The sequence below is a fragment of the Panthera tigris genome, chromosome A3, assembly GCF_018350195.1.
Source record: "Panthera tigris isolate Pti1 chromosome A3, P.tigris_Pti1_mat1.1, whole genome shotgun sequence".
In the NCBI taxonomy this organism is placed as follows: Eukaryota; Metazoa; Chordata; class Mammalia; order Carnivora; family Felidae; genus Panthera; species Panthera tigris.
This window is the reverse complement of record NC_056662.1, coordinates 78,997,581-79,024,338: the sequence shown is the minus strand read 5'-3', so window position 1 is coordinate 79,024,338 and position 26,758 is coordinate 78,997,581. Positions and strand designations below refer to the sequence as shown.

The window sequence follows — 26,758 nt, the reverse complement described above, 5'->3', positions numbered from 1 at the left end:
TCCTAACTAGGCTCCTTAATACCTACTTTTGTGTGTCCCCTATATTTACCACAAAGGATTTTACCACGTTTCTTTTATCATTTTCCCAAACAAGGGATTTTAGTGCAGAGAATTGAGGGGGTTGGTAAGGCCAGGAGAGGGCCATTGAGGTAACTCAGATGTTAGTAAACACAGGAAGCAGCTACTAACCTTAGGGAAGGGGGAACAAAAGGAAAGAGATGGTTATCAAAACCTAGAAGCTGTTCACTTACACAATTTGATAAGAAGTTTGACTTAAGCATATACCCATGAAACCACCACTGTAATCAAGGTCTTCATCTTTGTGATTGCCTTCTTTTTTACCCTTCCTCCTCCCCAGTCTTTCTGTCACTTACTTGATTAGCTGGAGTAGAATGGCTGGATAATATGGTAGGTGCATGTTTAACTGCCAAACTATATTCCAAAATAGCTGTATCATTTTACATTCTCACTAGCAGTACAGTTGACCCGTGAACAGTGTGTGTGAGGGGTTAGGGAAGCTGACCCCCTGGCAATCACATATCTGTGCAAAACTTTTGATCCCCCAGAATTTAACTACTAATAGCCTACTGTGTGTTGCCTCATTGATAACAGTTGATGAATACATATTTTGTATATTATATGTGTTTTATACTGTATTAAAGTAAGCTAGAGAAAAGTGTTAAAATCATAAGGAGAGTACATTTACAGTACTGTACTGTATTTACCTAAAAAACCCACGTATAAGGGGATCTGTGTGGCCAAACCTGCGTTGTTCAAGGGTCAACTGTAATCAATGAATCTTAAATATAACAGTTGTTTTGTGATAAAATATACATAAAGTATACATAACCATTTTAAGTGTGTAGTTCAGTGTTTGTAAATACATTCATAATATTGTACAACCATTATCACTATCAATCTCTAAAGTTTTTTCATCCCAAATTGAAACCCTACCCATTAAACATGAGCTCTCCCATTATACTGTCTCCCCAATCTCTGTTAACTACTTAACTACTGTTATGCTATCTGTCTCTGTGAATTGCTTATTCTAAGTAACTCCTGTAGGTACAATCATTTTTATGTGTGTCTGGTTAACATCACTTAGCACATGTTTCCAAGGTTTGTCCATGTTACAGCCTTCGATATCTGAATTTCATTTTTTTAATGACTGAATAATATTCTTTTGTAGTCTATACCACATTTTTATTGGTTCATCTGTGGGTGGGTGTTTGGGTTGTTTCCATCTTTTGCCCATTATAAATAATGATGCTATAAATGTAATAAAATTTAAATTCCTTATATATCCTTTATAGTTCTTGTTCAATATCTGAGGCCATAAAACCCTTTTAAGAGTGATCGATGTTCTGGGGTACCTGGGTGGCTCGATCAGTTAAGCTTTGGACTTTGGCTCAGGTCATGATCTCATGGTTCAGTTCATGAGCTCAAGCCCCATGTCAGGCTCCACACTGGCAGTGCAGAGAGTCTGCTTGGGATTCTCTCTCCTCTATCTCTGCCCTTCCCCACTTGTGCTTTCTCTCTCTTTGTCAGAATAAACAAAAGAGTGATCATTGTTCCTACAGCTTGTTCCTCCTGAAATTACTAAACATGCAGGTAATAATCGTTCTAGCCTATCTGTGTGAGCCCTGGGTTAAGAATTCCTGCTTTTGAGGGGTGCCTGGGTGGCTCAGTTGGTTAGGCGTCCGACTTCAGCTCAGGTCGTGCTCTTGCGGGGTTCCTGCGTTTGAGCCCCGCGTCGGGCTCTGTGCGGGCAGCTGAGAGCCTGGAGCCTGCTTTGGATTCTGTATCTTCCCCTCTCTCTGTCCCTCCCCCACTCGCACTCGGTGTCTCTCTCTCTCTCTCTCTCTCTCATTCTCTCTCTCAAAGATAAACATTAAAATTTTTTAAAAATTCCCACTTTTGAATTGATTTAGCTGTCTCTCATTTTGCTGTTTGTTATCTGAAGTATTGAATTGAGTGAAGAGTAGGAACCGTACTCTGGATTCATCTGTATAAGAAGGTGTAAAGAGGATAAGATAACTATATTTTAGTGTCTGTCTTTCTGATGGTCACTGTTGGTGGTTAGATGGACAGGTATTTGTGATAAATTTATGGCACAGGGAAAGAACCTTACTTTCAATTAAAATGGCTCTGATGGAGAAATGTACCAAACTTGCATTGTTAGAGCTTAAGAATGTAAAGAAATATTTAAAGTGGAATTGGAGGGGCACCTGACTGGCTCAGTCAGGAGAGCATACGACTTGATTTGAGGGTTGTGAGTTTGAGGCCCACATTGGGGTAGAGTTTACTTAAAATAATAATGCATCAATAAATTTATAAAGGGGAATTGGATACTTTTAAGTATTGCACAGTGGTTGGAACTGGGGTGAACTCAGTTTTGTCTGTAGTTTTGCTTTTATAATAATAGTGTGTTGAGATTTTGTTTTCTGTAATATGTAAAAATTAGCCACTGTGAAAGAGGAATCAGAATGTGCAACTTTTTTTTTTTAAATACTTATTTTTGAGATAGAACGAGTGGGGGAGGTGCAGAGAGAGAGGGAGACAGGTATGAAGCAGACTCTGCACTGACAGCAGAGAGCCCGTTGTGGGGCTCGAACTCAGGAACTGCAAGATCATGACCTGGGCCAAAGTTGGATGCTTCACCAGCTGAGCCACCGATGCACCCCCAGAATGTGCAGCTTTTTTATTCAACATATTTTATAATTTGTCTAGGAATGCAATTTTTCTTAGTAGGTAGAATCATGTATTTGGTGGAAAAGTTGCTGACAATCTATCACTGACCAGATGGGATGCTAAGGTAGAACCTTAAGTAAATTTTGAAAAGTAAGGCTTTTGCTCCCAGGGGAATATGACATCCACAGGAAGTTGTAGTCAGTAATAAGTTCTCATATTTTAAAGGTTTTTAGTGAATCCTCTTTATGAAATTCAGGTTTGGTAATGGATTTCTTTTACCCTGTCATTATCCACTTTTTGGAAGGTATTCCTAGATGCAAGTAGCTTGCAAGATGATGTGTAACTTCTAAGGCAGGATGATGTTTATTTTATATTTTCTAATGTTTATTTTTGAGAGAGAGAGAGTGTGAGCAGGGGAGGGGCAGAGAGAGAGGGAGACACAGAATCTGAAGCAGCCTCCAGGCTCTAAGCAATCAGCACAGAGCCTGGACACAGGGCTTGAACTAAGAAACTGTGAGATCATGACCTCAGCTAAAGTTGGATGTTTAACCCACTGAGCCACCCATGTGCCCCAGGATGAGGTTTATTTTAATCTTACCTTTTCACTAGCTAAAGTTGACATTATCTCTATTTTCAATAAGTTTATGTTGACTGTTTAGCATTGCTTGTTTTTTTATTTTAATGTTTATTTTTGAGAGAGACAGACACAGCATGAGCAGGGGAGGGGCAGAGAGGGAGGGAGACACAGAATCTAAAGCAGGCTCCAGGCTCTGAGCTGTCAGCACAGAGCCCAATGTGGGGCTTAAACTCATGAACTGTGAGATCATAACCTGAACTGAAGTCCGACACTCAAGTTACTGAGCCACCCACGCACCCCGATTGTTTATTGTAAATAAGACTGTCAGAAGACATTTTTTTTTACCTTGAGAAAATAGATTATAAGAGATAAATGCATAAACATGGATTTGAAAATTTTGCATCATAATATGCTTTTCTATGACTAGTTTGCCATTTTTATGCTAGCATAGATTTTAAAGAAAATATACATGGCCAGTCTTTTTTAAAAAGCAACACTTAAAAAAATAAAATAGCACTCTTCAGTACTTTGTAGGTTAATTTAAACTTTGGAGGTGAATTTTTGTTCAAATTGAGAAGAATAGAATGAGGAGCTATAGATAAAAATTTGTTAAAAGTGATTTTATGAATCCCTTGAAAAGCTTGATGACATAGTAACAAGAACATAATTGTGCTGAAATGTTCTTGATTTTTCAAAAACTTTTTAATTTTATCTATATTTGTGTGTCTTATCGTTTCTTCATTCCCAAAGAGGAGCTTAGAAAGCTGCTGGAAGAAATATCCCAGGTTCTTCACATACACTTTCTGAATGATAGGAAACAGACAATTTTATATTAATAGGTTTTGACAGATAATAAAGTTTTATATGAATGTGTATAGGGAGTGCCTTATTTTAAGAAATTTATATTATGTGAATATCTCTTTTGCACGTGACAAACATGAATTCATTTGGTACAAAGAATAAGACACTGAGAATATATAATTTTCTGTAAAATCTCAGATAATTTTCTGTTAAGTTTCAGAAGCTGAGCTTCTCTAATAGTTGTCAACATTTGGCTTTTCTGCCTTGATAAGCACGATGTCATTGCACTATTTCTTTAGTTTTTATTTAAAAGTTTGTTTTTTTTTTTTAAGCTTACTTGAGAGAGACAGAGACCATGCGAGTGGCAGAGGGCCAGAGAGAGAATCCCAAGCAAGTTCCGCAATGCCAGTGTAGAGCCTGACTTGGGGCCCTAACTCACAGAACCGTGAGATCATGGCCTGAGCCAAAACCAAGAGTCGGACACTTAACTCAGCCACCTAGGCGCTCCATTGTGCTATTTATTTACAGTTGTAAAACTCCTCCTCTTTGAGCTGCTTTTTTAAATTTTGGGTAAGCCATGGAATGTACTTGGGGAAGAAGTTAGAGTACTTGATGAAATAAGCTTTGTACCTAGCAATAGGAGATTCCAGACACTTTGTGTGCAGCACTACTTGATCAGAAAAGGCATTGTTCCAGTGTTCTGAAGGGATTGAAGTACTGTCATTTCAGAGTGACATTAAATTAAATTAATATTATATTGTCTGTGAGAAATTTCCATTTTTGTTTTCCTACTATTTTCATCATTTACGCTTTGCTTCATCTACAGGTGAACCTCAGACCTCTGAAAACAGGGAGAAGATACTTAATTGATTTAATTGCTAACAGAAGAGTTGAAGGATCTATTTGATCCTATTTTACTGTTCCCTGAGGCTGAGAAAAGCCTCCAAACAGATATGTGTTCCAAATAGAGGCAGCAATAGTGGATTTAGACATTGTTTCATTTCTTATGACAGATTAAGAAGAAAACTACTAAATCTCATTGTATGGTATTGTCTCTCCTTTAACAGAAAGAAGGCAATATATTTCTGTTTTTAGGCTGTTTCCTGTGTTAAGAGGATTCAGAGGAATGTTTATTGTTATTCATATTTTTTTAGAATTGTCATTTAATTTTTTAAAGATGCCTTAGTAGTAGTATTTATGTAAAGAACAGAAGGACCAGCGATACCATATTTACGTTTTGGTTAAATCTTCTGGACACTAAGGATATGTGGGATTGTTTTGGGGGTTAGCCTAAATAATTGGTAAAATTTAGCTTTTTTTTTTTTCTAAGTTTATTTATTTTGAGAGAGAACACTGGGGAGGAGGGAGGGAGAGAGAGAGGATTTCAAGCAGGCTCCATGCTGTCAGCACAGAGCTCTACACTGGGCTTGAACTCACAAGACTCTGAAATCATGACCTGAGCTGAAATCGAGTTGGATATTTAATCAACTGAGCCACACAGGTGCGCACCTAGCTTGTTTTTTAAAACTGATGTATGGTTGTTACAATAAATGATTCATGTACCGAAGCACTTGTTTTAAAATAAGTTTGATACTCAGAGCACCTGGGTAGCTCGGTTGGTGACAGTGCAGAGCCTTCTTGGGACTCTCTCTGCCTCTCCCCTGCTCATGTGTGCTGTTGCAGTCTGAAAATAAATGTTAATAAAACAAATTTGATATTCTTATTTCCTTTTTTTACTGTCTTATTAAAACTCGACCTGATTTTGTGTCCACATAGCCTTCTTCTTGTTTTAAAATAATTTTAGACTGTAGAAATGTTGCCCAAAAAATATAGAATGCACTTAATACCCTTTGGTTTATTCTAATACTAACAAGCTTCTGCAACCATAATAAAATTATCAGAACCATAGCAGGGGGGTGCCTGCGTGGGTGGCTCAGTCGGTTAAGCATCCGACTTCAGCTCAGGTCATGATCTTGTAGTTTGTGAGTTCGAGCCCCGTGTCAGGTTCTTTGCTGACAGCTCAGGCTGGAAGTTGCTTCAGATTCTGTGTCGTCCCCCTCCCCCCACCACCGTGTACTCTTCCCCTGCTCAATATTGTCTCTATCTCAAAAATAAACATTAAAAAATTATCAAAACCATGAAAAAAACATTGGTTCGGTACTATTAACTGAACTATGCCCATTTAAATTTCACGTGTTTTTTCTAAAGGCCTTTTTCTGTTCTACAGCTTAGTGTGTTTTTTTTAGTGTTCTTATGTGTGATGGTTCTTAATCCTTGCTTGATACATCTTTGACACTTTTTGATGAATTTTGATCATTTATTTATTTTGTAGAGTGTATTTCAGTTTAGGTTTGTCTTAATTCCTCGGGATTAAATGGAGGTTCCATGATTTTTTGGTAAGAATGTCATAATGGTGTTGTATGTCCCAGGTGCCTGGGTGGCTCAGTCAGTTGGGCATCAGATGTTGGCTCAGGGTCATGATCTCACAGTTCATGGGTTCGAGCCCTGCGTCTGGCTCTGTGCTGACAGCTCAAAGCCTGGAGTCTGCTTTGGATTCTGTGGCTCCCTCTCTCTCTCTCTCTGTCCCTTCCACAGTCATGCTGTCTCTCTCTCAAAAATAAATAAAACAATAAATTTTTTTTAAGAATAATGGTGTTGTGTCCTCAGTCCACCAAGACAGGGTATGTAATGCTAGTACATTTATTTATTATTAACATTTATTATCTGGTTATGGTGGTTCCTGCTGTTTTTTTAACAAAATTACTGGGTTTTTTCCTTGAAAACGATCTTGGGATAATTGAGATCACACTGGTATCTTATTTTTTCTGAAAGGTTTTCCCATTCTTTTTTAGCATTAATTGATAGATTTTGTCTGCAGCATTTAGTATTGTGGTCTTTGCCTAGGGTAGAACTAGCTTTTAAAAATGTAAATGAAGAGTGCCTGGGTGGCTCAGTTGGTTGAGAATCCCGACTTCAGCTCAGGTCATGATCTCTTGGTTTGTGGGTTCAAGCCCCATGTCAGCTGTGCTGACAGCTCAGAGCCTGAAGCCTGGTTCAGAGTGTGTGTGTGTGTGTGTGTGTCTCAAAAATGAACAAACATTAAAAAACTTTATTAAAAACATAAATGATATAGTTTATATTAGATTGTATATAACAAATTTTTGGCACTTACCAAACAGTTTTTTAAATGTCTCTTAATCTGTGAATATTGATACCATTTAACATTACATTTTCAGTTGATAAATAGTTCTCGTGTGACTTTATTGTACTAGTAGTTTTTTTACAATAAGGAAATTATTTACATAATTAGTGTATTTTAATGTTTAGTTGCTTGGAATATGAAAGAAAATGGAGGAACAAATGGAATAAATTTAATACTTCAGCACATGAAGTATTGAGAGGATTTTACAATCAAATCAGCATTTTACTGCCTTCATGTCAGCTGTGTATTTCCTGCTTGATATTATGGGTAAATTTCTTAGCAAATCCCCTCTCCCTGAGTTCCAAATTTGTTACATAAAGCTTGGGGCAACATAGTTCCAGAAGCTCTTGAACTGTATTTTCAAAGGTCAGATAGCTGTCAAAGATGATGATCGTTTGGTACCAAAGCCTAAATTAAATGTGAGAATAGTTTTTATATGGTAGGAAATCATAATTTGTTTATTTAAGGGTCCTACCTCTTAAACCCATTGGATGTATTGATGTAGGAGCACTGTGTAATTTTAAAACTGAAGGGAACTTATAATAGATGTTCTGTAAATTTTGAATGATGTGAATTAAAATCACAGGCAAGAAGTCTTGTTGTTTAAAGAATAGGTTGTACTATTAAGATATCCTTAAGTAAATAACATTATAAACAAAGCTTTCTCCTTAATTCTTGTGTATTGTAGTGGAGGGGACAAGTTAAAATCACTTCCACCTCAGGAGCCTGGGTGGCTCAGTCGGTTAAGTATCCAACTTTTGATTTCAGCTCAGGTCACGATCTCCCAGTTGGTGAAATCAAGCCCTATGTCAGGCTCTGGGCAGACAGTGCGGAACCTGCTTTGGGATTCTCTGCCCCTCCCCTGCTCAGGTGTACTTTCTCTCAAAATAAAAAATTTCTGGGAATACCTTAATGTTACAATTAAATTTGAAAAGGGAAACAACATCTAATCTTGATTTAGAAATATTTTCAATAGGGGCGCCTGGGTGGCTCAGTCGGTTAAGCATCGGACTTCAGCTCAGGTCATGATCTTGTGGTCCATGAGTTTGAGTCCGTGAGTTCGAGCCCCGCGTCGGGCTCTGTGCTGACAGCTCAGAGCCTGGACCCTGTTTCAGATTCTGTGTCTCCCTTTCTCTCTGACCCTCCCCTGTTCATGCTCTGTCTCTCTCGGTCTCAAAAATAAATGGTAAAACATTTTTTTCAAAAAAATATATTTTCAATAAACTTACTTAGAATGCTTTTCAGGGGTTTTGTAGTTTTAACCTTATAAAAATAAGTTTGTTTATTTAAATGAACAACAAATTAATCCCTGGTGGGTTTTTTTTGTAATTACATGTTGACTGATATAGCATTAAAGAATATTTTAGAATATAATCTGTAGTTGTTAAACCTATACATGTGGTAAAGTTAACAAAAGTTAAAATTTAAAGGGTAGTACACAAAAATGATGGGCATCATTCAAAAATGTAAATATTTCTGATGGGATTGGGGTTTATTATCTGACCTTTTATCTTCCCCTTCCTCGGTTTTTTGTTACTGATGATTTATCGGCGTGCTATGAAAGTGTTGAATATTTTTTTTTAATAGGAATTAAAAAATACGTTGTTGGCCTCATTATCAAGACGTCATCTGACCCAACTTGTGTAGAGGTAAGACCATTTTTGGAAATTAGTGTGAGAATTTAAAATCATTTAAATAATGAATCTTCAGCTTAAATCTACTCCTGTCACAGACATACAAACATATATGTACAATCATTTACAGTAGATCTGCATTCATTTTTTTCAGAGGAATTCCTTTGCTTGTGTTCTTACTATTATTTTAGACATTCATTTAATTAAACTTTTTTCTTTTCTTAGAAGGAAAAGGTGTATATTGGAAAATTAAATATGATTCTTGTTCAGGTAAGCTTTTACTTGATTTACTGTTTTCCATAGAATAATTAATGCTTCAGTTAGGCTGATTACTGGAACAAAATATTCAAACCTACTTTGTCAAATAGCTAGACTAACATCTTAAAGTAATAATAGTTTTTACAATGACTATAACCTACTGTTTTTGCATTTGAAATTGTAATTTTGCTATGGTTGGAAACTTTATATACTGTAAGTTCATCACTTCTATGGCTCCAGTATGGATCAGACCCATTACAGTTTTTTCATTTGCCTGTTCCTTTGCATACTTTTTTTCCATGTCATCTGTCTCCATTTTAATTCATAAATCATTGCTTTTGAATTCAACATTCCTTAAACCGATCTCTACACCTAGTCTGTTTTTCAAACTTCTCTAATAATCTCACTTTTGAATTTTGTATTTACATATTTTTTATAATACTGCAAAAATTTTCCTGAGAACATTAATTGGTGTGTGAGGAAAAAATACAGATTTTTCCATTTAGTAAGTGATGAAAACATTTGGGTTTTCATTAAGTTACGCTTTTATCCTGGGGACTTTTTGTTGTCAGCCTATCTTTGGGATGGAGAGAAGTACAAAGAAGTTAGTTACCTCTTATAGTAACAGGTACTATATAGAATATCTGGTTGGGAAAATCCTAGTGTGCATAATATATAGTATAGACTTCAAAATGTAATGCAGTTCATTAGACTTTGGTCAAAGATGATTCCATCCCCAATTATAATGCTGCCTTCCAAATTTATATGAGAAAATGAGCCTCTCTGCCCATCATGTTTTTACTGCTTAGAGTTAGATCTTTATATCTACTAGGATAATATGTACGTGTGTATCCAGCTTTATTGATATGCATGCATATTAGAACCGACTAGACCAGGGTACCTGGCTGGCTCAGTTGGTGGAACACGCAAGCATGCATCTCTTGATCTTGGGGTTATGAGTTCATGCCTTGCGTTAGGTGTACAGATTACTTAAAATCTTTCATTAAAAAAGAAAAAGGAACCAGACTAGACCAATTGGGAAAACTGAGAGGAGTCCTGGGCATTTGAAGCCGAAAACTTTATCTGTGCTATACTTTATCTATGTTATACTTTATCTAGTTGATTCTATAGAGGCTGGCACATTTCAAGGGGGAAAAAATGAAAAGTGGTTGTTATTCACTCTTGCTTTATCTGCCATTGAGAAGTAAAATGAAATTAACATTTCCTATCTTATTTCAGATACTGAAACAAGAATGGCCAAAACACTGGCCAACTTTTATCAGTGACATTGTTGGAGCAAGTAGGACTAGTGAAAGTCTCTGTCAGAATAATATGGTGATTCTTAAACTCTTGAGTGAAGAAGTGTTTGATTTCTCTAGTGGACAAATAACTCAAGTGAAAGCTAAGCATTTAAAAGACAGGCAAGTAATTATTTTGCTTTAGAATTTAAGCTTTTCTGAAAGGATGTCCAGGAATTTGGAGGTAGATTATAAATTTTTGAGATTGTAAATATGTTAAATTACTTTTGTTTTTGTGTACAAATTTAAATAGTCCTAGAATGGACCTAATAATTCTAAATCTGGAGCCTTGAAAAATTATGTGTGATGATAAAGATAAGATGTCACACTTCATTGTCCCAGCAAAATAACTTCATACATCTCATGCAAAAGGAGTATAGGTGTGGAGTTTCTAGAAACCTTTGGGATCTGTTTTTATATGGTGACTAAATATAATTCAAGGAAATGACTTGGGTCCAAATGTCAACTGAATTGTTACCAGTCCTGTGTCCTGGGAAGCAGGCCACTTTATTTTTTCACTTAGTGATAAAAATTTGTTCTCGTCGGTAGGGCACAGCAGTATTTCACATTTATATATTCAAACTAGCTTCAGACTTCACAAGTTTGTCTCTGTTTTGGTGTATAAGCATATTTTAGGATTTAGGATACATGTATATAATGCCACCCCTCTTATTTTGCAGAGTTTTGTTTCAACTATCTTGATTTAAAAGATTGATTTTGGGTGCTTGGCTGGGTCAGTCAGTAGAGCATGCGACTCTTCTTGATCTTAGGGTTGTAAGTTCACATCTCACGTTGGGTATACAGATTACTTAAATAAAATCTTAGGGGCGCCTGGGTGGCTCAGTTGGTTAAGCACCCAATTCTTTGTTTTCAGCTCAGATCATGGTTTCATGGTTCATGGGACTGAGCCCTGTGTCAGCCTCTTGTTGCTGACAGTACAGAACCTGCTTGGGATTCTCTCTCCCTCTCTGTCTCTCTCACTGCCCCCTCGCATTCCCTCCCCCACTCCTCAAAATAAACAATTTTTTAAAAATAAAAAAATCACTAAAAAGACCAGATGGATTGAAATTACTCACATTAGAGGAAGACAAAAATCTCCACAAAATCAAATTATGTGCTCTTTATAGTATTCTTTATGGGTAAGCTTTGAAAGAGTGATACTACATGTAGTTTTAGTAACTTTTGTAGCTTTTGATGAAGTTATTGATATTTGTGTTTAAATAGAAGTGACTCAAATTTTTAGCGACCAGATTGGTGACATTTTTAGTAATTTTCTTACTATGTAAATAATTACAGTATTTGTGTCTTCTAAACAGTTTACTTTTTTCTTTTAGCATGTGCAATGAATTCTCGCAAATTTTCCAGCTGTGTCAGTTTGTGATGGTAAGTGCTTTTGATTTCATTTTTTAAGTAGCAGTTAATTATAGGAAGAGGATTATTTACCAGGTATGTTTTCATTAATAGGAAAATTCCCAAAATGCTCCACTTGTACATGCAACTTTGGAAACATTGCTCAGATTTCTTAATTGGATTCCACTGGGATATATTTTTGAGACCAAGTTAATCAGCACATTAATTTATAAGGTATAGTGAATACATTTCTTTATCACTGTCTAGTTGGCATATGTTCATAATTTGTAATGCTCTGTGCTATAGAAAAACCATTTTGCATTTATAGGTATAACTAGTGTTATTTCTAAGATGAGAAAACTGCTCAGGAGAATTTTTCATTAGTTGCAGCTGGTAATTCTTTGAAATGGTGTCAGAAATCTTAGAAATCCATGTGAACCACTGTTTAACAGATTTGATTTGATTTTAGTTGATTGTATAGGTCACAATAAGGTAAATCAAGGGACATTTCTATAAAACAAAGTCTGGGTTTTTTCCATTTTTTTTTTTTTTTTTTTTTAAACCAATAGTGTGTAATGCCTAGCCTATATGAGGTCTTAATAATTGTTCATCCAGAGATGACTGGGTACCACCAATTGGTGCATTATTTTTCCAGATGTTTTCTTGGCAGATACGATGAATAAATTTGTATGCCTAATTGAGGCCTTATTATAACTTAACATTTGAGGCTTTATAGTTCAGTTCATTGAGGTAATACTCTGTTCTAATATATGAATTTATAATACTTGAGACATTGTATTGGTAGATAATTATATATAAAACTTATTGTCAGTTGTACTGCAGAGGAAACATTGTGAAATAATAATGACACTTATCTGCTTTTCTAAATATTTATTTTGCATAAATTTTATACATGTATCAGGGCAATAGGCATGTCTGTTATTTCTTTTTTAAGGTTTTTGGTGCTTACCAAATTGCCATCCACAAATGGTATGCCAATTTTGTCACACGTTTGTTAATCCTAGGTGTGCTGCCCATCTCTTAAAATCCTAAGTAAATCCTGGGACTTTCTTAGACTATGCATAATACATAATGTCCTTAATTAAGGCATATAATAGATTTTGGGAAGTCACTAAGCAACTTTGTGTTTTAGATGTTTGAAGACCTATCAAAATAAAGCACAGTTTGCTCCTGAAGCTTTTACTGTCTATTGGATGTATAATGAAATTTCCTCAAAATATATGTGCAAACAAAATGTATCTATCCATTTATCTGTTTTTTTCCCTCTTATGTTCTCAATTGTTAAAACCTTTATTTTTTTTTAATTGTTAATAAAGTATTAATGGCCATTTAATTTTATGCTTCGTTTATTAAAATAGTTCCTGAATGTTCCAATGTTTCGAAATGTCTCTCTGAAGTGCCTCACTGAGATTGCTGGTGTAAGTGTAAGCCAATATGAGGAACAATTTGTAACATTATTTACACTGACAATGATGCAGCTAAAACAGGTAATACAACACTTAACAACAGACTAAATAATTTTAGTGCTTTGGAAAAAGTTGGGTTGAACTGCCTTGTCACAACTAATCAATCATAACAGATCTGCTATAATGTGATTGTGTATTTATTATATAAAATAAGATTAGGTAGAGGTTTTAGTGAACATTTTGAAAATTCCTTGAAATAAAGATTCTGGGAGTATCATAGTAACGTATTTAAACAGAATTTAAAAACTTGGAAACCTGAGGTTTAAGTATTAGCTTTTCTTCTGAAAACTTATGTCTCTAAACTAAAGAGATGGTCCAGAGCAATCTTGATTAGGTATGTAGGAAATTATTCGGAATGTTACTCATAATACTACATAACAGTTTGTGTTTACAATACGAATGAATTACTTGAATATTTTTGTTTCTAATAACATTAAGGAAGGAAAAGTCTGATAACGGAAAAATTGAAAAGAAATCTTACAACTTGTAGCATTTTTAAAAATCAGAAGCCAGAACACAAAAACAACTATAAAGAACCAAAGGTTTCTAGTGAAGAATAATCTATTTAAGTCTATGGTTTAATATTAGTAACAAGGAGATCAAATTTTAGGGCTTAGAAATAATGTCTTTTGTGGGTTTTAAAATACAGGCTCAGACTAATGGTCCATATTTAAACTTGTAGATGCTACCTTTAAATACCAATATTCGACTTGCGTACTCAAATGGAAAAGATGATGAACAGAACTTTATTCAGAATCTCAGTTTGTTTCTCTGCACCTTTCTTAAGGAACATGGTCAACTTATAGAAAAAAGGTTAAATCTCAGGGAAACACTCATGGAGGTAGGCTTTATGAAGCCTCTGGCTTCTGAAATTCTTCTCTACATAATGAAAGCTTTTTCAGAAATGCCTTTGTTCTAAAATGTCTACCCTTTTATTAATGTCTGTACCTTTGATGTATCTTCTTACCTCTTACTCGTCAGTGCATAAAAATATGTTCTGAGTTACAGGCTGAATTTGCTTTTTTATATTCTCAATAATGCCAGATCAGTAATTTTATTATCAAAATTAAATTCCTAAAGGGTACTCAGACATTTCTGAGATGGAGTCTAAAGATAGTCTTTAAAATTGAAGTGTGATGCATGTAACGTAAAACTGTATTTTATAGTGTACAGTTCAGTGACATTCACAGTGTTATCAACTGTCACCTTTTCTAAAACCTTTTCATTACCCACAAAGGGTGACATACCTATTAAAATAATCCCTCATTCTGCTCTCCCCCCAGCTCCTTAGCAACCACTTATTTGCTCTCTGTGGGTTTACCTATTCTGAACCGTTCATATAAATGGGCTCATGGTTTTTGTAGTTAGCTTCTTTCACTTAGCATGTTTTTAGGGTTCATTCATCTTGCAGCCTATATATTTCATTTCTTTGTGTTTCATTTCATTATTCTTTGAATAATGTTCCATTGTATGATTATATCATATTTTGCATGTCCACTCCTGAGTAGATGGATATTTGGATTGTTTACAGTTTACTATTGGTACTAAATGTCCATACCTTTTTAGGGGACTTAATTAACATATGTATTGGCTAATAACTACATAAGGTTTTTGAAGTATTCCAGGACCTGTCAGAAGACACAGTTTGGGGTCCTTGGTTGGCTCAGTCAGTTAAACGTCCTAACTCCTGATTACGGTTCATGAGATTGAGCACAGAGCCTGCTTGGGATTTTCTCTCTCTCCCTCAAAAACAAATAAATTAATGAAACATTAATAAAAGGAAGAAGAAGGGCGCCTGCTTTGCTCAATGGATTAAGCATCCAACTTCGTGCTTAGTTCAGGTCATGATCTGGCTTGTTGGTTGAGCCCCGTGTTGGGCTCTGTGCTGACTGCTCAAAGCCTGGGGCCTGCTTAGAATTTTGTGTCTCCCTCTCTCTTTCGGCCCCTCTCCCACTTGTTCTCTGTTTCTCTCAAAAATAAACATGTAAAAAAAGGGATGAAGAAGAAAGCACAATTTGTTCCTACAGAATATCTGTAGTGTGTTAGATGAATGATGAAACAGTTGTGTAAAATGAAGCATGAATTTTTATTTCCTGTTAATGTAACGAGTGGAAGGCAATTTGTGGTAGGATAATAATGTCTAAGGATTATTTTGATAGTTTTGGTCTTCTTTGTAGGCCCTTCATTATATGTTGTTGGTATCAGAAGTGGAGGAAACTGAAATCTTTAAGATTTGTCTTGAGTACTGGAATCATTTAGCAGCTGAACTCTATAGAGAGAGCCCATTCTCTACATCTGCTTCTCCGTTGCTATCTGGAAGCCAACATTTTGATGTTCCTCCCAGGAGACAGCTGTATTTGCCCGTGTTATCCAAGGTAACTCAATTGGGTGGTTGATTGCTCACTCTTCCTGTTCCTTGCTGTGATTTTGAAGACTAAATGCAAATGGTGGGTTTTATTTTATTTTGGCTTTTATAATCTATCCAAATAAAAGAGTTGCAAAAATTGAATCCCAACTTTTTCATGCCCGTTCAAAACTAGACCATTGAAAGGGATTGGTTTAAGAGCTTTGGTTTTTAGTAGTGTGGCCTTACGAGTATACTGCATCAGCACCACCAGTGAGTTTGTTAGAAATGCAGATTAAGAGGTGCCTGGGTGGCTCAGTGGGTTAAGCGGCCTACTTTGGCTTTGGCTCTGGCTCAGGCTCAGGTCGTGATCTCACCTTTTGTGAGTTCAAGCCCCGCATCAGATCCTGTGCTAACGGCTCGGAGCCTGGAGCCTGCTTCGGATGCTGTCTCCCCCTGTCTCTCGGCCCCTCCCCTGCTCACACTCTGTCTGTCTCTCTCTCTCAAAAATAAATAAACATTAAAAGTTTAAAAAAAAGAAATGCAAGTTAAGAGATCACTTACCAATCTACTGAATCAGTCTCTAGATGAGACACAGGAAACTTAACAGTAGATGTTTATTCATGATAAATAACATTAGAAAACTTACTGTAGAATTCTATTTTCTAAATGTCTATATTTTATATTGTGAGAACAATTTTGGGAGGTATGTTGGTCTAAGTATAAAGTGCTTATTCTTAATTTTTTTTCCTATGCTGGATGTGGCTGATTTCATAGAGGTAACAGGTTTTTCTTGTGTATTTGTTGAATAGGTCCGTTTATTAATGGTTAGTCGTATGGCTAAACCAGAGGAAGTATTGGTTGTAGAAAATGATCAGGGAGAAGTTGTAAGAGAATTCATGAAGGATACAGATTCCATTAATTTGTATAAGAATATGAGAGAAACATTAGGTAAGTTAATAAATGCTGTCAATTTAATCTTCATCTTTAGAATTCTCTTGGGGTGAAAATACTAGGAAATGTATAGTTTTCTGAATTGTCAACAACCATCTTTATTAACGTGCTGTTATTTCTTAGTTAATATTTCTATTCATAGAGTTTTGCTATTTGACGTTTTGGAACCTTTTCCCTTCCTTTATAGTTTATCTCACTCACCTGGATTATGTAGATACAGAAAGAATAATGACTGAGAAGCTTCACAATCAAGTGAATGGTACAGAGTGGTCATGGAAAAATTTGAATACATTGTGTTGGGCAATAGGCTCCATTAGTGGAGCAATGCATGAAGAGGATGAAAAACGATTTCTTGTTACTGTTATAAAGGTATGCGAGTGGTAGCAACTGGAACCTTTAGGTCACTGTATTTTATTCTAAATGACTGAAATTTCTCTTGTTTTACAGGATCTATTAGGATTATGTGAACAGAAAAGAGGCAAAGATAATAAAGCTATTATCGCTTCAAATATCATGTACATAGTAGGTCAATATCCAAGATTTTTAAGAGCTCACTGGAAATTTTTGAAGACTGTAGTTAACAAGTTGTTTGAATTCATGCATGGTAAATCCTCTTTAATATATATTACTTAGTTATTCTATGCTTCTTGAACAAAAACATTTTTTCTTGAAAATCTTATGATAAATGTTTTTGTTTTGTTTAGAGACCCATGATGGAGTCCAAGATATGGCTTGTGATACTTTCATTAAAATAGCTCAGAAATGCCGCAGGCATTTTGTTCAGGTTCAGGTTGGAGAAGTAATGCCATTTATTGATGAAATTTTGAACAATATCAACACCATAATTTGTGATCTTCAGCCTCAACAGGTATGTAGAGCTCTGAGTATATCTCTCTTAGAAAATGACTACTGTTTTAATCGGAATGCATTAATGGGAATAGAGAGTTCCATACATCACTCAGGACCCATCATAAGTACACGTGTTAATCCTCCTCCCTATTTCACCTATCCCTCCACCCACCTCTCTGTTGGAGTGGTTAAATGTTCATAATGAGACAAAAATTTAACCAGAAGTTTGTTAGGCTGTTTGTCTACCTGATGCAAGTTATTTCTCACACTCATAAAATGAGTTCCACTACAAACATGAATTGCTTTCCTTATGATGCATTAAAGTAAAATATCTGGGGGCGCATGAGTGGCTCATCTGGTTAAGCATCTGACTCTAGATTTCTGCTCAGGTCATGATCTTTGTGTTTCATGGCTTCGAGCCCCATGTCAGTGTCTGTGCTGACTGACAGAGTGTAACCTGCTTGAGGTTTTCTCTCTTTCTGCCCCTCCCCTTCTCCCGTGCATGTGCTCTCTGTCTCAGTCTCCTCCCTGCCTCCCCCCGGCCCCCAAATAAATGAACTTTTTTTTTTTCTTAAGTAAAATGTCTGCCTTTTTACATAGGTCCATACATTTTATGAAGCTGTGGGGTACATGATTGGTGCACAAACAGACCAAACAGTGCAAGAACATTTAATAGAAAAATATATGCTACTTCCTAATCAGGTTTGGGATAGCATAATCCAGCAGGCAACCAAAGTAAGTTTTACTACTTTTTTTCAAAGTTCTAACGGAATGCAAGACATGTTATTTACAAAAAGTAATGAATTCAGTACCTTTGATGTGTATTCGTTATCCATGAATGGTTTCTGCATTTTTGCACATTAAAAAGAATTACACTATAATCTTACTCTGTTTTGATGGTTTAGTGGGACACTTTCTATTCTTGTAGACATAGGCAATAAAGATTTTTGTATTTGTTTTACTCTCAGATTATAAATGTGCGGGTGGTTTGGAGTAAGGTGTAGGTAGTGTTTTTTCCTTTAGTAATTACAAAGGTAAATTTCATGTGATTAATGAAATTTGTTACTTGTCCTTCACAGAATGTGGATATACTTAAAGATCCTGAAACAGTCAAGCAGCTCGGTAGCATATTGAAAACAAATGTTAGAGCCTGCAAAGCTGTTGGACACCCCTTTGTAATTCAGCTTGGGAGAATTTATTTAGATATGCTTAATGTATACAAGTGCCTCAGTGAAAATATTTCAGCAGCTATCCAAGCTAATGGTAAGTGATTCTGAACTTTTGTGGAGTGGTGTATGACAAGTCAGTTCTTTAAACATTCATTTCTCACGGATTTAAGTTAACTCTCCCAATGTCCCACATGACCCCAGACAATTATTTTTAACCAGTTGAATTCCCTTTCCCTTGTAAAATTAGTCTAAATTTGTTTTCCCGGTACATTTATTTCTGTGCCTCTGTCTTTAAGTTTTTGTGTGGTAAATGGGAGCTAATAGTGTCTGAAACAAACTACTGATGTAGAATTTTAGTTGTCAAGTTGGATTCCACTGGATTGTATTTTTTAGGTGAGATGGTTACAAAGCAACCGTTGATTAGAAGTATGCGAACTGTAAAAAGGGAAACTTTAAAGTTAATATCTGGTTGGGTGAGCCGGTCCAATGATCCACAGATGGTAAGTGAAACGTTACACTTTTTGTTTAAGTGGATGTTGTATTTTCCTATATATGCATATTGCCCAATTAAAGGTAATTTCGATGCACATATTGGGGGGGATTATTTTAGTGTCCTATTTTTTTAGTCCTCAAATACTTTAAAATATTAGTTAATATATACCATGTTCCTAAGAAATTGCTCTTAGTGGGGGACAGTGGTGATATGTAACAAGGTAGCTCAAGCCATTTCATTTTTCTACGGATAGGGTAAAATTTTTTGTGTTCTTTTGGGATTTTTCAGAGCAATTTACAAAGCTGTCATTAGTTTGCCTCTGCAGTGAGAGTAAGCGCTTTCCTAGTTAGAGGGATTAAAAATCTCTTCTTTTAGGTTTTTTGTTTTGTTTATTTATTTATTTTGAGAGAGTGTGTGTGTGTGCAGGGAAGGGACAGAGAGAGAATCCCAAGCAGGCTCCACACTGTGAACGCAGAGCTGGACTTGGGCTCAAGAACAAGACCATGACCTGAGCCGAGATCAAGAGTTGCATGCTTAACCAACTCTGCTACCCAGGTTCCCCACTTCTTTTGGTTTTAATTGGTTCTCAGAAATTAAACCAGGGTCTATATGCCTCAACTTGGGAAAAAGTTCATTTTTTTTTTTAATGTGTATTCTTTCTTTATTCTACCATTTCATTCTCTTTCCTTGGAACATTGCAGAAAATCCTTTTCTATTCATCATTGCTACGTGGAAACACTGGTTGACACATGTGCTGTTTACTTTCATAATGTTGAAATTTCAGTGTTGTTCCTTAACATATTTTCAGGAAATTTGTTCAGAAAACTGTGCAGTTCTCACGATAAAATACTGAAAAACACGCTGAAGATTCAGTTTCTGGGAAAAGAATTATTACAGTGTTGAGAGTAAAATGAGAAACCAGTTCTGGTCTAAGAACAAGTGGCTTATTGGAAAAATAATGTGCTTATTCTTAAATTTTTACTAGATCTGTTTTGTATGGTAGGACACTACTAACACTGGTAATCTTCAGTTACAAGAAACATTGCTTGTATTTAATGTCCATGTCTTAGTAAAGAAACTATTAAAAGCATGTAAGTTACACCTTAAGATCCTGTTTATTGAGACTCATGGAAACCCATGGTCTTTGTGGTACAGTTCCAATTCCTTTTACAAGTGTAAGGGATGGTTATTATTTTTGTTCATTAAGATACTTACCAGTTAGTATTCATTAAGTTAAAAAAAATCATTGAATGGGTGTCTATTTTTTATTATATATGAGCCTGCATGGTTTTTACAGATACTATGCATTGACGAAACTGATAGTATTGGTTAGGAGGAATTTTCTTTCCATTTAGCTAAGTTATCTCACTTAGAATCCTGGTCCTATCATAGTAACATGGAGCCACTTGCTTGATACGGGTTGGTTTCCAAGCCACTTGCTTGGTTTCTTTTGCTAAAAAAAGTTTTAGTCTCCAAAACCAAATTAAATTGTGCAGTTTTCCAGTCTTAAGCAGATACTTAACTTAAATGTCAGTACAACACCCATCTAACTATATTAGTTAGCAAATACACATAGAATACAATTTTTTTTTTTTTAACAGGTAGCCGAAAATTTTGTTCCTCCTCTATTGGATGCAGTTCTCATTGATTATCAGAGAAATGTCCCAGCTGCTAGAGAACCAGAAGTGCTTAGTACTATGGCTATTATTGTCAATAAGTTAGGAGGACATATAACAGCTGAAATACCTCAAATATTTGATGCTGTTTTTGAATGCACATTGAATATGATAAATAAGGTATGTGGTTTACCTTACAGTTGTAATGAGAAATTTTGCAGTATGTATCCTTGCAATTCTTGAAAGCATAAATGATACTTATGAGAATAGTATAAGTTTTAAAATCTGGAGTTAAATATTTCAACTTGCAGACAAGAGAAATACTTTTTAAAATTTTTTTCTGTTAAAAGAGATCTTAACAGCCAAATAGGGGTAAATTTGATAGGCTGTATGTAACATTCAAATAGCAGCTAGCATTTATGCTTATAAGAAATGGGAAAATATATTAAGCAAGAAGGAAAAATGTAGATGTAAGTCTGAATTTACACAGTAGGTAAAATTTCAAATCTCTATTAGCAGTCTCAAAGTCCCTATCATAAAGTGGTAGTAATACTCGGAGTTACTAGAAAATGTGATGTTCTTTATGTGGGTTTTTTTGTTTTGTTTACTTTGAGAGAGCATGCACATGCTAGCTAGCATGGGAGGGGCAGACAGGTAGAGGGACAAAGAGAATCCCAAGCCAGCCCTGCACTGTCAGGGTGGAGCCTGACACCTGAGATCTTGAACTGAACCTAAATCGGGAGTTGGACATTTAACTGACTAAACCACCAGGGGGCCCCAACAACTCCAAACTTTTGTAATAAATTAGTGTTTACTTCTGTCTTATTTAACATAATTAAGGCATTGAAACTTTGTTCTCACCATTTATTTCTAGGACTTTGAGGAGTATCCTGAACACAGAACAAACTTCTTCTTACTACTTCAGGCTGTCAATTCTCATTGTTTCCCAGCATTCCTGGCTATACCACCTGCACAATTTAAACTTGTTTTGGACTCCATTATTTGGGCTTTCAAACACACTATGAGGAATGTTGCAGATACAGGTAAATACATAGAAATTAGGTCCTTTTATTCATTTGCCCTACCAATATATAACCTATAGACTCTTACAGGTAGGGCTGTATTTGTAGCTAGGTAGCTAGCACTTGTTATCAGGGATTTGTTTGAGTGCATCAGTTGTATATATAGGTTTAAGAAAGTCCTAAAAGCAGTTTAATTATCTCTTCCATAGTGAGTCCATAGGCAGGATTGAATTATGGGGAAATGGGCATAAAATTCAAAGTAAAGGAACCTCTCTCATCCACTGTTTGTTTCCTTTTCCCTCATGTGCTTTGCCTCTGTGCCAGTAAGGGTCAAAATAAGGATAAACCACGACATCTTTAGCAGGAAATTTGCATCTCCTGCTAGAGATGTCGTGGTTTATCCTACTTATTTTTATTTTAGAGAGAGGGTGCAAATTGAGGAGAGGGAAAGAAAGCTATCATCCTGAGCAGGCTCCGTGCTCAGTGTGGAGCCCAACACTGTGCTCCATCCCACAATTCTTGGATTATGACTTGAGCTGAAAATCAAGAGTCGAATGTTCAACTGACTAAGCCACCTGGGTACCCCTATTTTGTTTTTAAACAGTAATTGGTTTCTGTAATAGATGTGTACTTGGTAATGCTGTTTTTAGAGTTGATAGGGAGAGAATTGACTTTTTTGGTGTTCTATACATTTCAGGCTTACAGATACTTTTTACACTCTTACAAAATGTTGCACAAGAAGAAGCTGCAGCTCAGAGTTTCTATCAAACGTATTTTTGTGATATTCTTCAGCATATCTTTTCTGTTGTGACAGACACCTCACATACTGCTGGTAAGCACATAAAGCCATGAAAATGTTAAGGGTTTCCATTGCTATTACATGATGGAGTTCATAATGTTCTTTTTATCAACAGGTTTGACAATGCATGCATCAATACTTGCATATATGTTTAATTTGGTTGAAGAAGGAAAAATAAGTACGCCGTTAAATCCTGGAAATCCGGTTAACAACCAAATGTTCATTCAGGAATATGTGGCAAATCTCCTTAAATCTGCATTCCCTCATCTACAAGAGTAAATATGCTTTTTTTTTTTTTTTTTTAATTTTTTTAAATGTTTTTATTTATTTTTGACACAGCATGAGGAGAGGAGGGGCAGAGAGAGAGGGAGACACAGAATCCAAAGCAGGCCCCAGGCTCCGAGCTGTCGGCACAGAACCTGACACGGGGCTAGAACTCACGGATTGTGAGATCATGACCTGAGCCCAAGTCGGACGCTCAACCAACTGAGCCACCCAGGCGCCCCAATAAATATGCTTTTTTTTTTTTTTTTAATGTTTATTTTTGAGACCGAGAGAGACAGAGCATGAACGGGGGAGGGTCAAAGAGAGGGAGACACAGAATCTGAAACAGGCTCCAGGCTCTGAGCTGTCAGCACAGAGCCCGACGTGGGGCTCGAACTCAGGGACCGCGAGATCATGACCCGAGCCGAAGTTGGACGCTTAACCGACTGAGCCACCCAGGCGCCCCTAAATATGCTTTTTAATACACATACATTTTTCATTTTAAAAATAGTGATTATTTAATTGTTGTGTTTTGATTTGCAGTGCTCAAGTAAAGCTCTTTGTGACAGGGCTTTTCAGCTTAAATCAGGATATTCCTGCTTTCAAGGAACATCTTAGGGATTTCCTAGTACAAATAAAGGTACGTATTTTCTTTGCACTTGGCAGAAGTATTAAGACTGAATATGATTAGTTGTTGCTTTGTGGAATTAACCACTTTTTTGTGAAGCAAAATGAATGGGCTTTTTGAATAATATGCAGGTTTACCTAGTTTGAGACTGATTCACAGTGAATAACTATAAAACATAGTTGACAAGAGGATGGGTTTAAAATGTTTTTGGAAATGTGTTACTAACATAATTCATTTTAGATGATATAAAGGTCTGTTGCAATATTGTGAATATATCCTACAGATGATTTTTAAATTGTGGAAAATGGGGGAAGAAATATATTGGCAGTCCCTTTGGGGATTTATACCCATTTGGTTAGTTAGGAGTCCATTTTAGGGAATTCTGACAAATTAGGTAATTTTTTTTTAATTATTCATTTATTTTGAGAGAAAGAGGGAGGGGGGGAGGGAGAATACCAGGCAAGCTTTACACTGTCTGCACAGAACCTGACACGGGGCTTAAACTCGCCGCAAACTGTGAGATCATGACTTGAGCCAAAATAAGAGTCAGATGCTTAACCAAGACTGAGCCACCCAGGTGCCCCATGAAATAGGTTTTTAAATCTTTGTTTATGAAGCGTATTCTATATATGATATCAGACATGCCTCTTCTTATATAACCTTTTTTTAATCCCCAGAACTGCCACCCTTGGTTTTAATTTAGCTACACAGAATTGTATAAATATACCATAAATTAAACCCAGCCAGTGGGGGCACGTGGGTGGTTCAGTCGGTTAAGCCTCTAATTCATTGATTTCAGCTCAGATCATGATCTCACAGTTTGTGGGATCAAGCCCCGTGTCAGGCTCTATGTTGACAGTGCAGAGCCTGCTTGGGATTCTCTCCCTCTCTCTGTACCCTTTCCCCTGCTCTTACGTGTACCATGCACACGCATTCTCTCCCCCCACCCCCAAAATAAATGGAAAAAAAAAAAAAAAGGAAATCCAACCAATGGAAGGATAAATTCTATTCTTGTGTAAGCAAAAGAAGGTCCTTGTCTATGCTTTTTTTTTTCCAAAGCCGGTCTTTTTTCCAAAATTGAAGTTTTGGGTTTTTTTGACAGCTCAACTATCTTGTTTTCACAGGAGTTTGCAGGTGAAGATACATCTGATCTGTTTTTGGAAGAAAGAGAAACAGCCCTTCGACAGGCTCAGGAAGAGAAACATAAACTTCAAATGTCTGTCCCTGGCATCCTTAATCCACATGAAATTCCAGAAGAAATGTGTGATTAAAATCCGAAGTGATGCTGGGTTTTTTGGGGTTTTTTTGTTTTTGTTTTTTGGGGTTTTTTGTTTTTGTTTTTGTTTTTTGGTTTTTGTTTTTTTCCCTCTCTGCAACACTTGTTAGCAGAAGAAAACAACAGCATCTGGATATTTGTCGACCAAAATGATGCCAATTTGTAAATTAAAATGTCACCTAGTGGCCCTTTTTCTTATGTGTTTTTTGTATAAGAAATTTTCTGTGAAATATTCTTCCATTGTTTAAGCTTTTGTTTTGGTCATCTTTATTTAGTTTGCATGAAGTTAAAAATTAAGGCATTTTTAAAAATTTTACTTCATGCCCATGTTGTGGCTGGGATGGGGGGAGGAGGTAAATTCAATTTGAACATATACTTGTAAATTCTAATGCAAAATTACACAATTTTCCTGTAAACAGTACCAATTTTTAATTAGGGAGCATTTTCTTTCTAGCCTGTATTTCAGCCTAGAAGAAAAGATAATGAGTAAAACAAATTGCGTTGTTAAAAGGATTATAGTGCTGCATTGTCTGAAGTTAGCACCTCTTGGACTGAATCGTTTGTCTAGACTACATGTATTACAAGTCTGTATGGCAAGTTTGCAGCAAGATCATGTGCATATCATCCCATTGTAAAGCGACTTCAAAAAATATGGGAACACAGTTAGTTATTTTTACACAGTTCTTTTTGTTTTTGTGTGTGTGTGCTGTCGCTTGTCGACAACAGCTTTTTGTTTTCCTCAATGAGGAGTGTTGCTCATTTGTGAGCCTTCATTAACTCGAAGTGAAATGGTTAAAAATATTTATCCTGTTAGAATAGGCTGCATCTTTTTAACAACTCATTAAAAAACAAACAAAACAAAACTCTGGCTTTTGAGATGACTTATACTAATTTACATTGTTTACCAAGCTGTAGTGCTTTAAGAACACTACTTAAAAAGCAAAATAAACTTGGTTTACATTTATTCTCTCCCTTTATTGGCTCCAGATTATTCCTGTATTAATGAAAGTGGTTTTATTACGTGTTTTACATTTTAGGTAACATTAAGTGAAGTTTGACACTTGTTGGTTTACAAATATTATCTCTAGGGTTTCTGGAGTTAAGGGGTAACAAAGAGAATGAGAACCCAAGTGTAAGAAGCTTGCGGATAGCCTTAATTGTATTCTTGTAAAATCTAACACTTCGAAAGTTGCCATATCCCTTTAAGAAAGGGAAGAAAGAGGACAATGTGTATGTAGATGTCCTGTAAAACATGAAAGGGCAACAACTAGGGGAATAGAAACAGAAAAGTGGCTTGGGTGAACCTGTTTTCCAGAGGATTGAATCTAACCATCTATAAACTTAAACCAAAAGGTAAACGTTTGAAGTGCCTTATGTTCATGCAGGGTCAGCAATATTGTGTAATTGCTGTAGTCCTCTTAATTTTTATAGGCTTTGGCAAAACTATCATTTCAATGGAATACAATCCTGCATAAAACTTTTTTCCAGGGCAGTAAATGGTAAGAGTTTAAATATATTAAAAGAACATTGGAAAACTTTTAGACTTTAGCTTTGTTAAAATCTTTGCTTAGTTTTCATTGGTGTTTGCTTAAAAACACCTTTTAAGAGGTTTTCTTTGATCACACAAGAGTTTAAGTTCAGATTGTTTATGCTGTATTTGAACGTGCTGTAAAATATATCGTTTCTGAATAGCTGTTACCATTTCTGCCTATGATCATACAGAATTTTCTTACCTTCCAGCACATCCACTGTGTACCCCTCCCCCTCCCCCCCCTCCCTTGCACTCTTGGTAGGTTTTAGATGTTGCAAGGAAACAGGCCTTGGCAGTAGTCCGCTTTGAATTAGAAATAATTGGCAACTTGACTCTTTAATGTTTTTGGGGGTTTTTTTGGAGAGAGAGATAACTTCCCTCCCATTTTTTTGGATTGAGAATAACTTACCTCCCATTTCCTCTTCTGACTTCTGTTACTGTCCTGTATTTTAATAAATCCTGCATATTATTTTGAACTCCATGAGATAGTAAATGTATACCTTAATAAGGGTAAT

The 26,758-nt window shown here is 36.0% G+C and overlaps 1 protein-coding gene across 8 annotated transcripts in view; it reads left to right on the top strand.

Annotated features, from left to right (window-relative positions):
• XPO1 (exportin 1) overlaps window positions 1-25,676 on the top strand; it is a 45,170-nt gene extending 19,494 nt beyond the window's left edge. For all 8 annotated transcript variants that reach the window (XM_042981458.1, XM_042981457.1, XM_042981464.1 and 5 more), the window contains 21 exons: window positions 8,859-8,920; window positions 9,131-9,175; window positions 10,403-10,584; window positions 11,796-11,844; window positions 11,926-12,045; window positions 13,191-13,319; window positions 13,981-14,139; window positions 15,476-15,673; window positions 16,455-16,593; window positions 16,784-16,965; window positions 17,044-17,200; window positions 17,301-17,464; window positions 18,046-18,180; window positions 18,525-18,708; window positions 19,008-19,114; window positions 20,709-20,903; window positions 21,598-21,766; window positions 22,443-22,577; window positions 22,660-22,819; window positions 23,352-23,448; window positions 24,561-25,676. In XM_042981458.1, the coding sequence (XP_042837392.1) occupies window positions 8,859-8,920; window positions 9,131-9,175; window positions 10,403-10,584; window positions 11,796-11,844; window positions 11,926-12,045; window positions 13,191-13,319; window positions 13,981-14,139; window positions 15,476-15,673; window positions 16,455-16,593; window positions 16,784-16,965; window positions 17,044-17,200; window positions 17,301-17,464; window positions 18,046-18,180; window positions 18,525-18,708; window positions 19,008-19,114; window positions 20,709-20,903; window positions 21,598-21,766; window positions 22,443-22,577; window positions 22,660-22,819; window positions 23,352-23,448; window positions 24,561-24,707 (2,915 nt within the window). In that variant the 3' untranslated portion in view covers window positions 24,708-25,676. The remainder of the gene's footprint in view (window positions 1-8,858; window positions 8,921-9,130; window positions 9,176-10,402; window positions 10,585-11,795; window positions 11,845-11,925; window positions 12,046-13,190; window positions 13,320-13,980; window positions 14,140-15,475; window positions 15,674-16,454; window positions 16,594-16,783; window positions 16,966-17,043; window positions 17,201-17,300; window positions 17,465-18,045; window positions 18,181-18,524; window positions 18,709-19,007; window positions 19,115-20,708; window positions 20,904-21,597; window positions 21,767-22,442; window positions 22,578-22,659; window positions 22,820-23,351; window positions 23,449-24,560) is intronic.
• The last annotated feature ends 1,082 nt before the right edge of the window (window positions 25,677-26,758 follow it).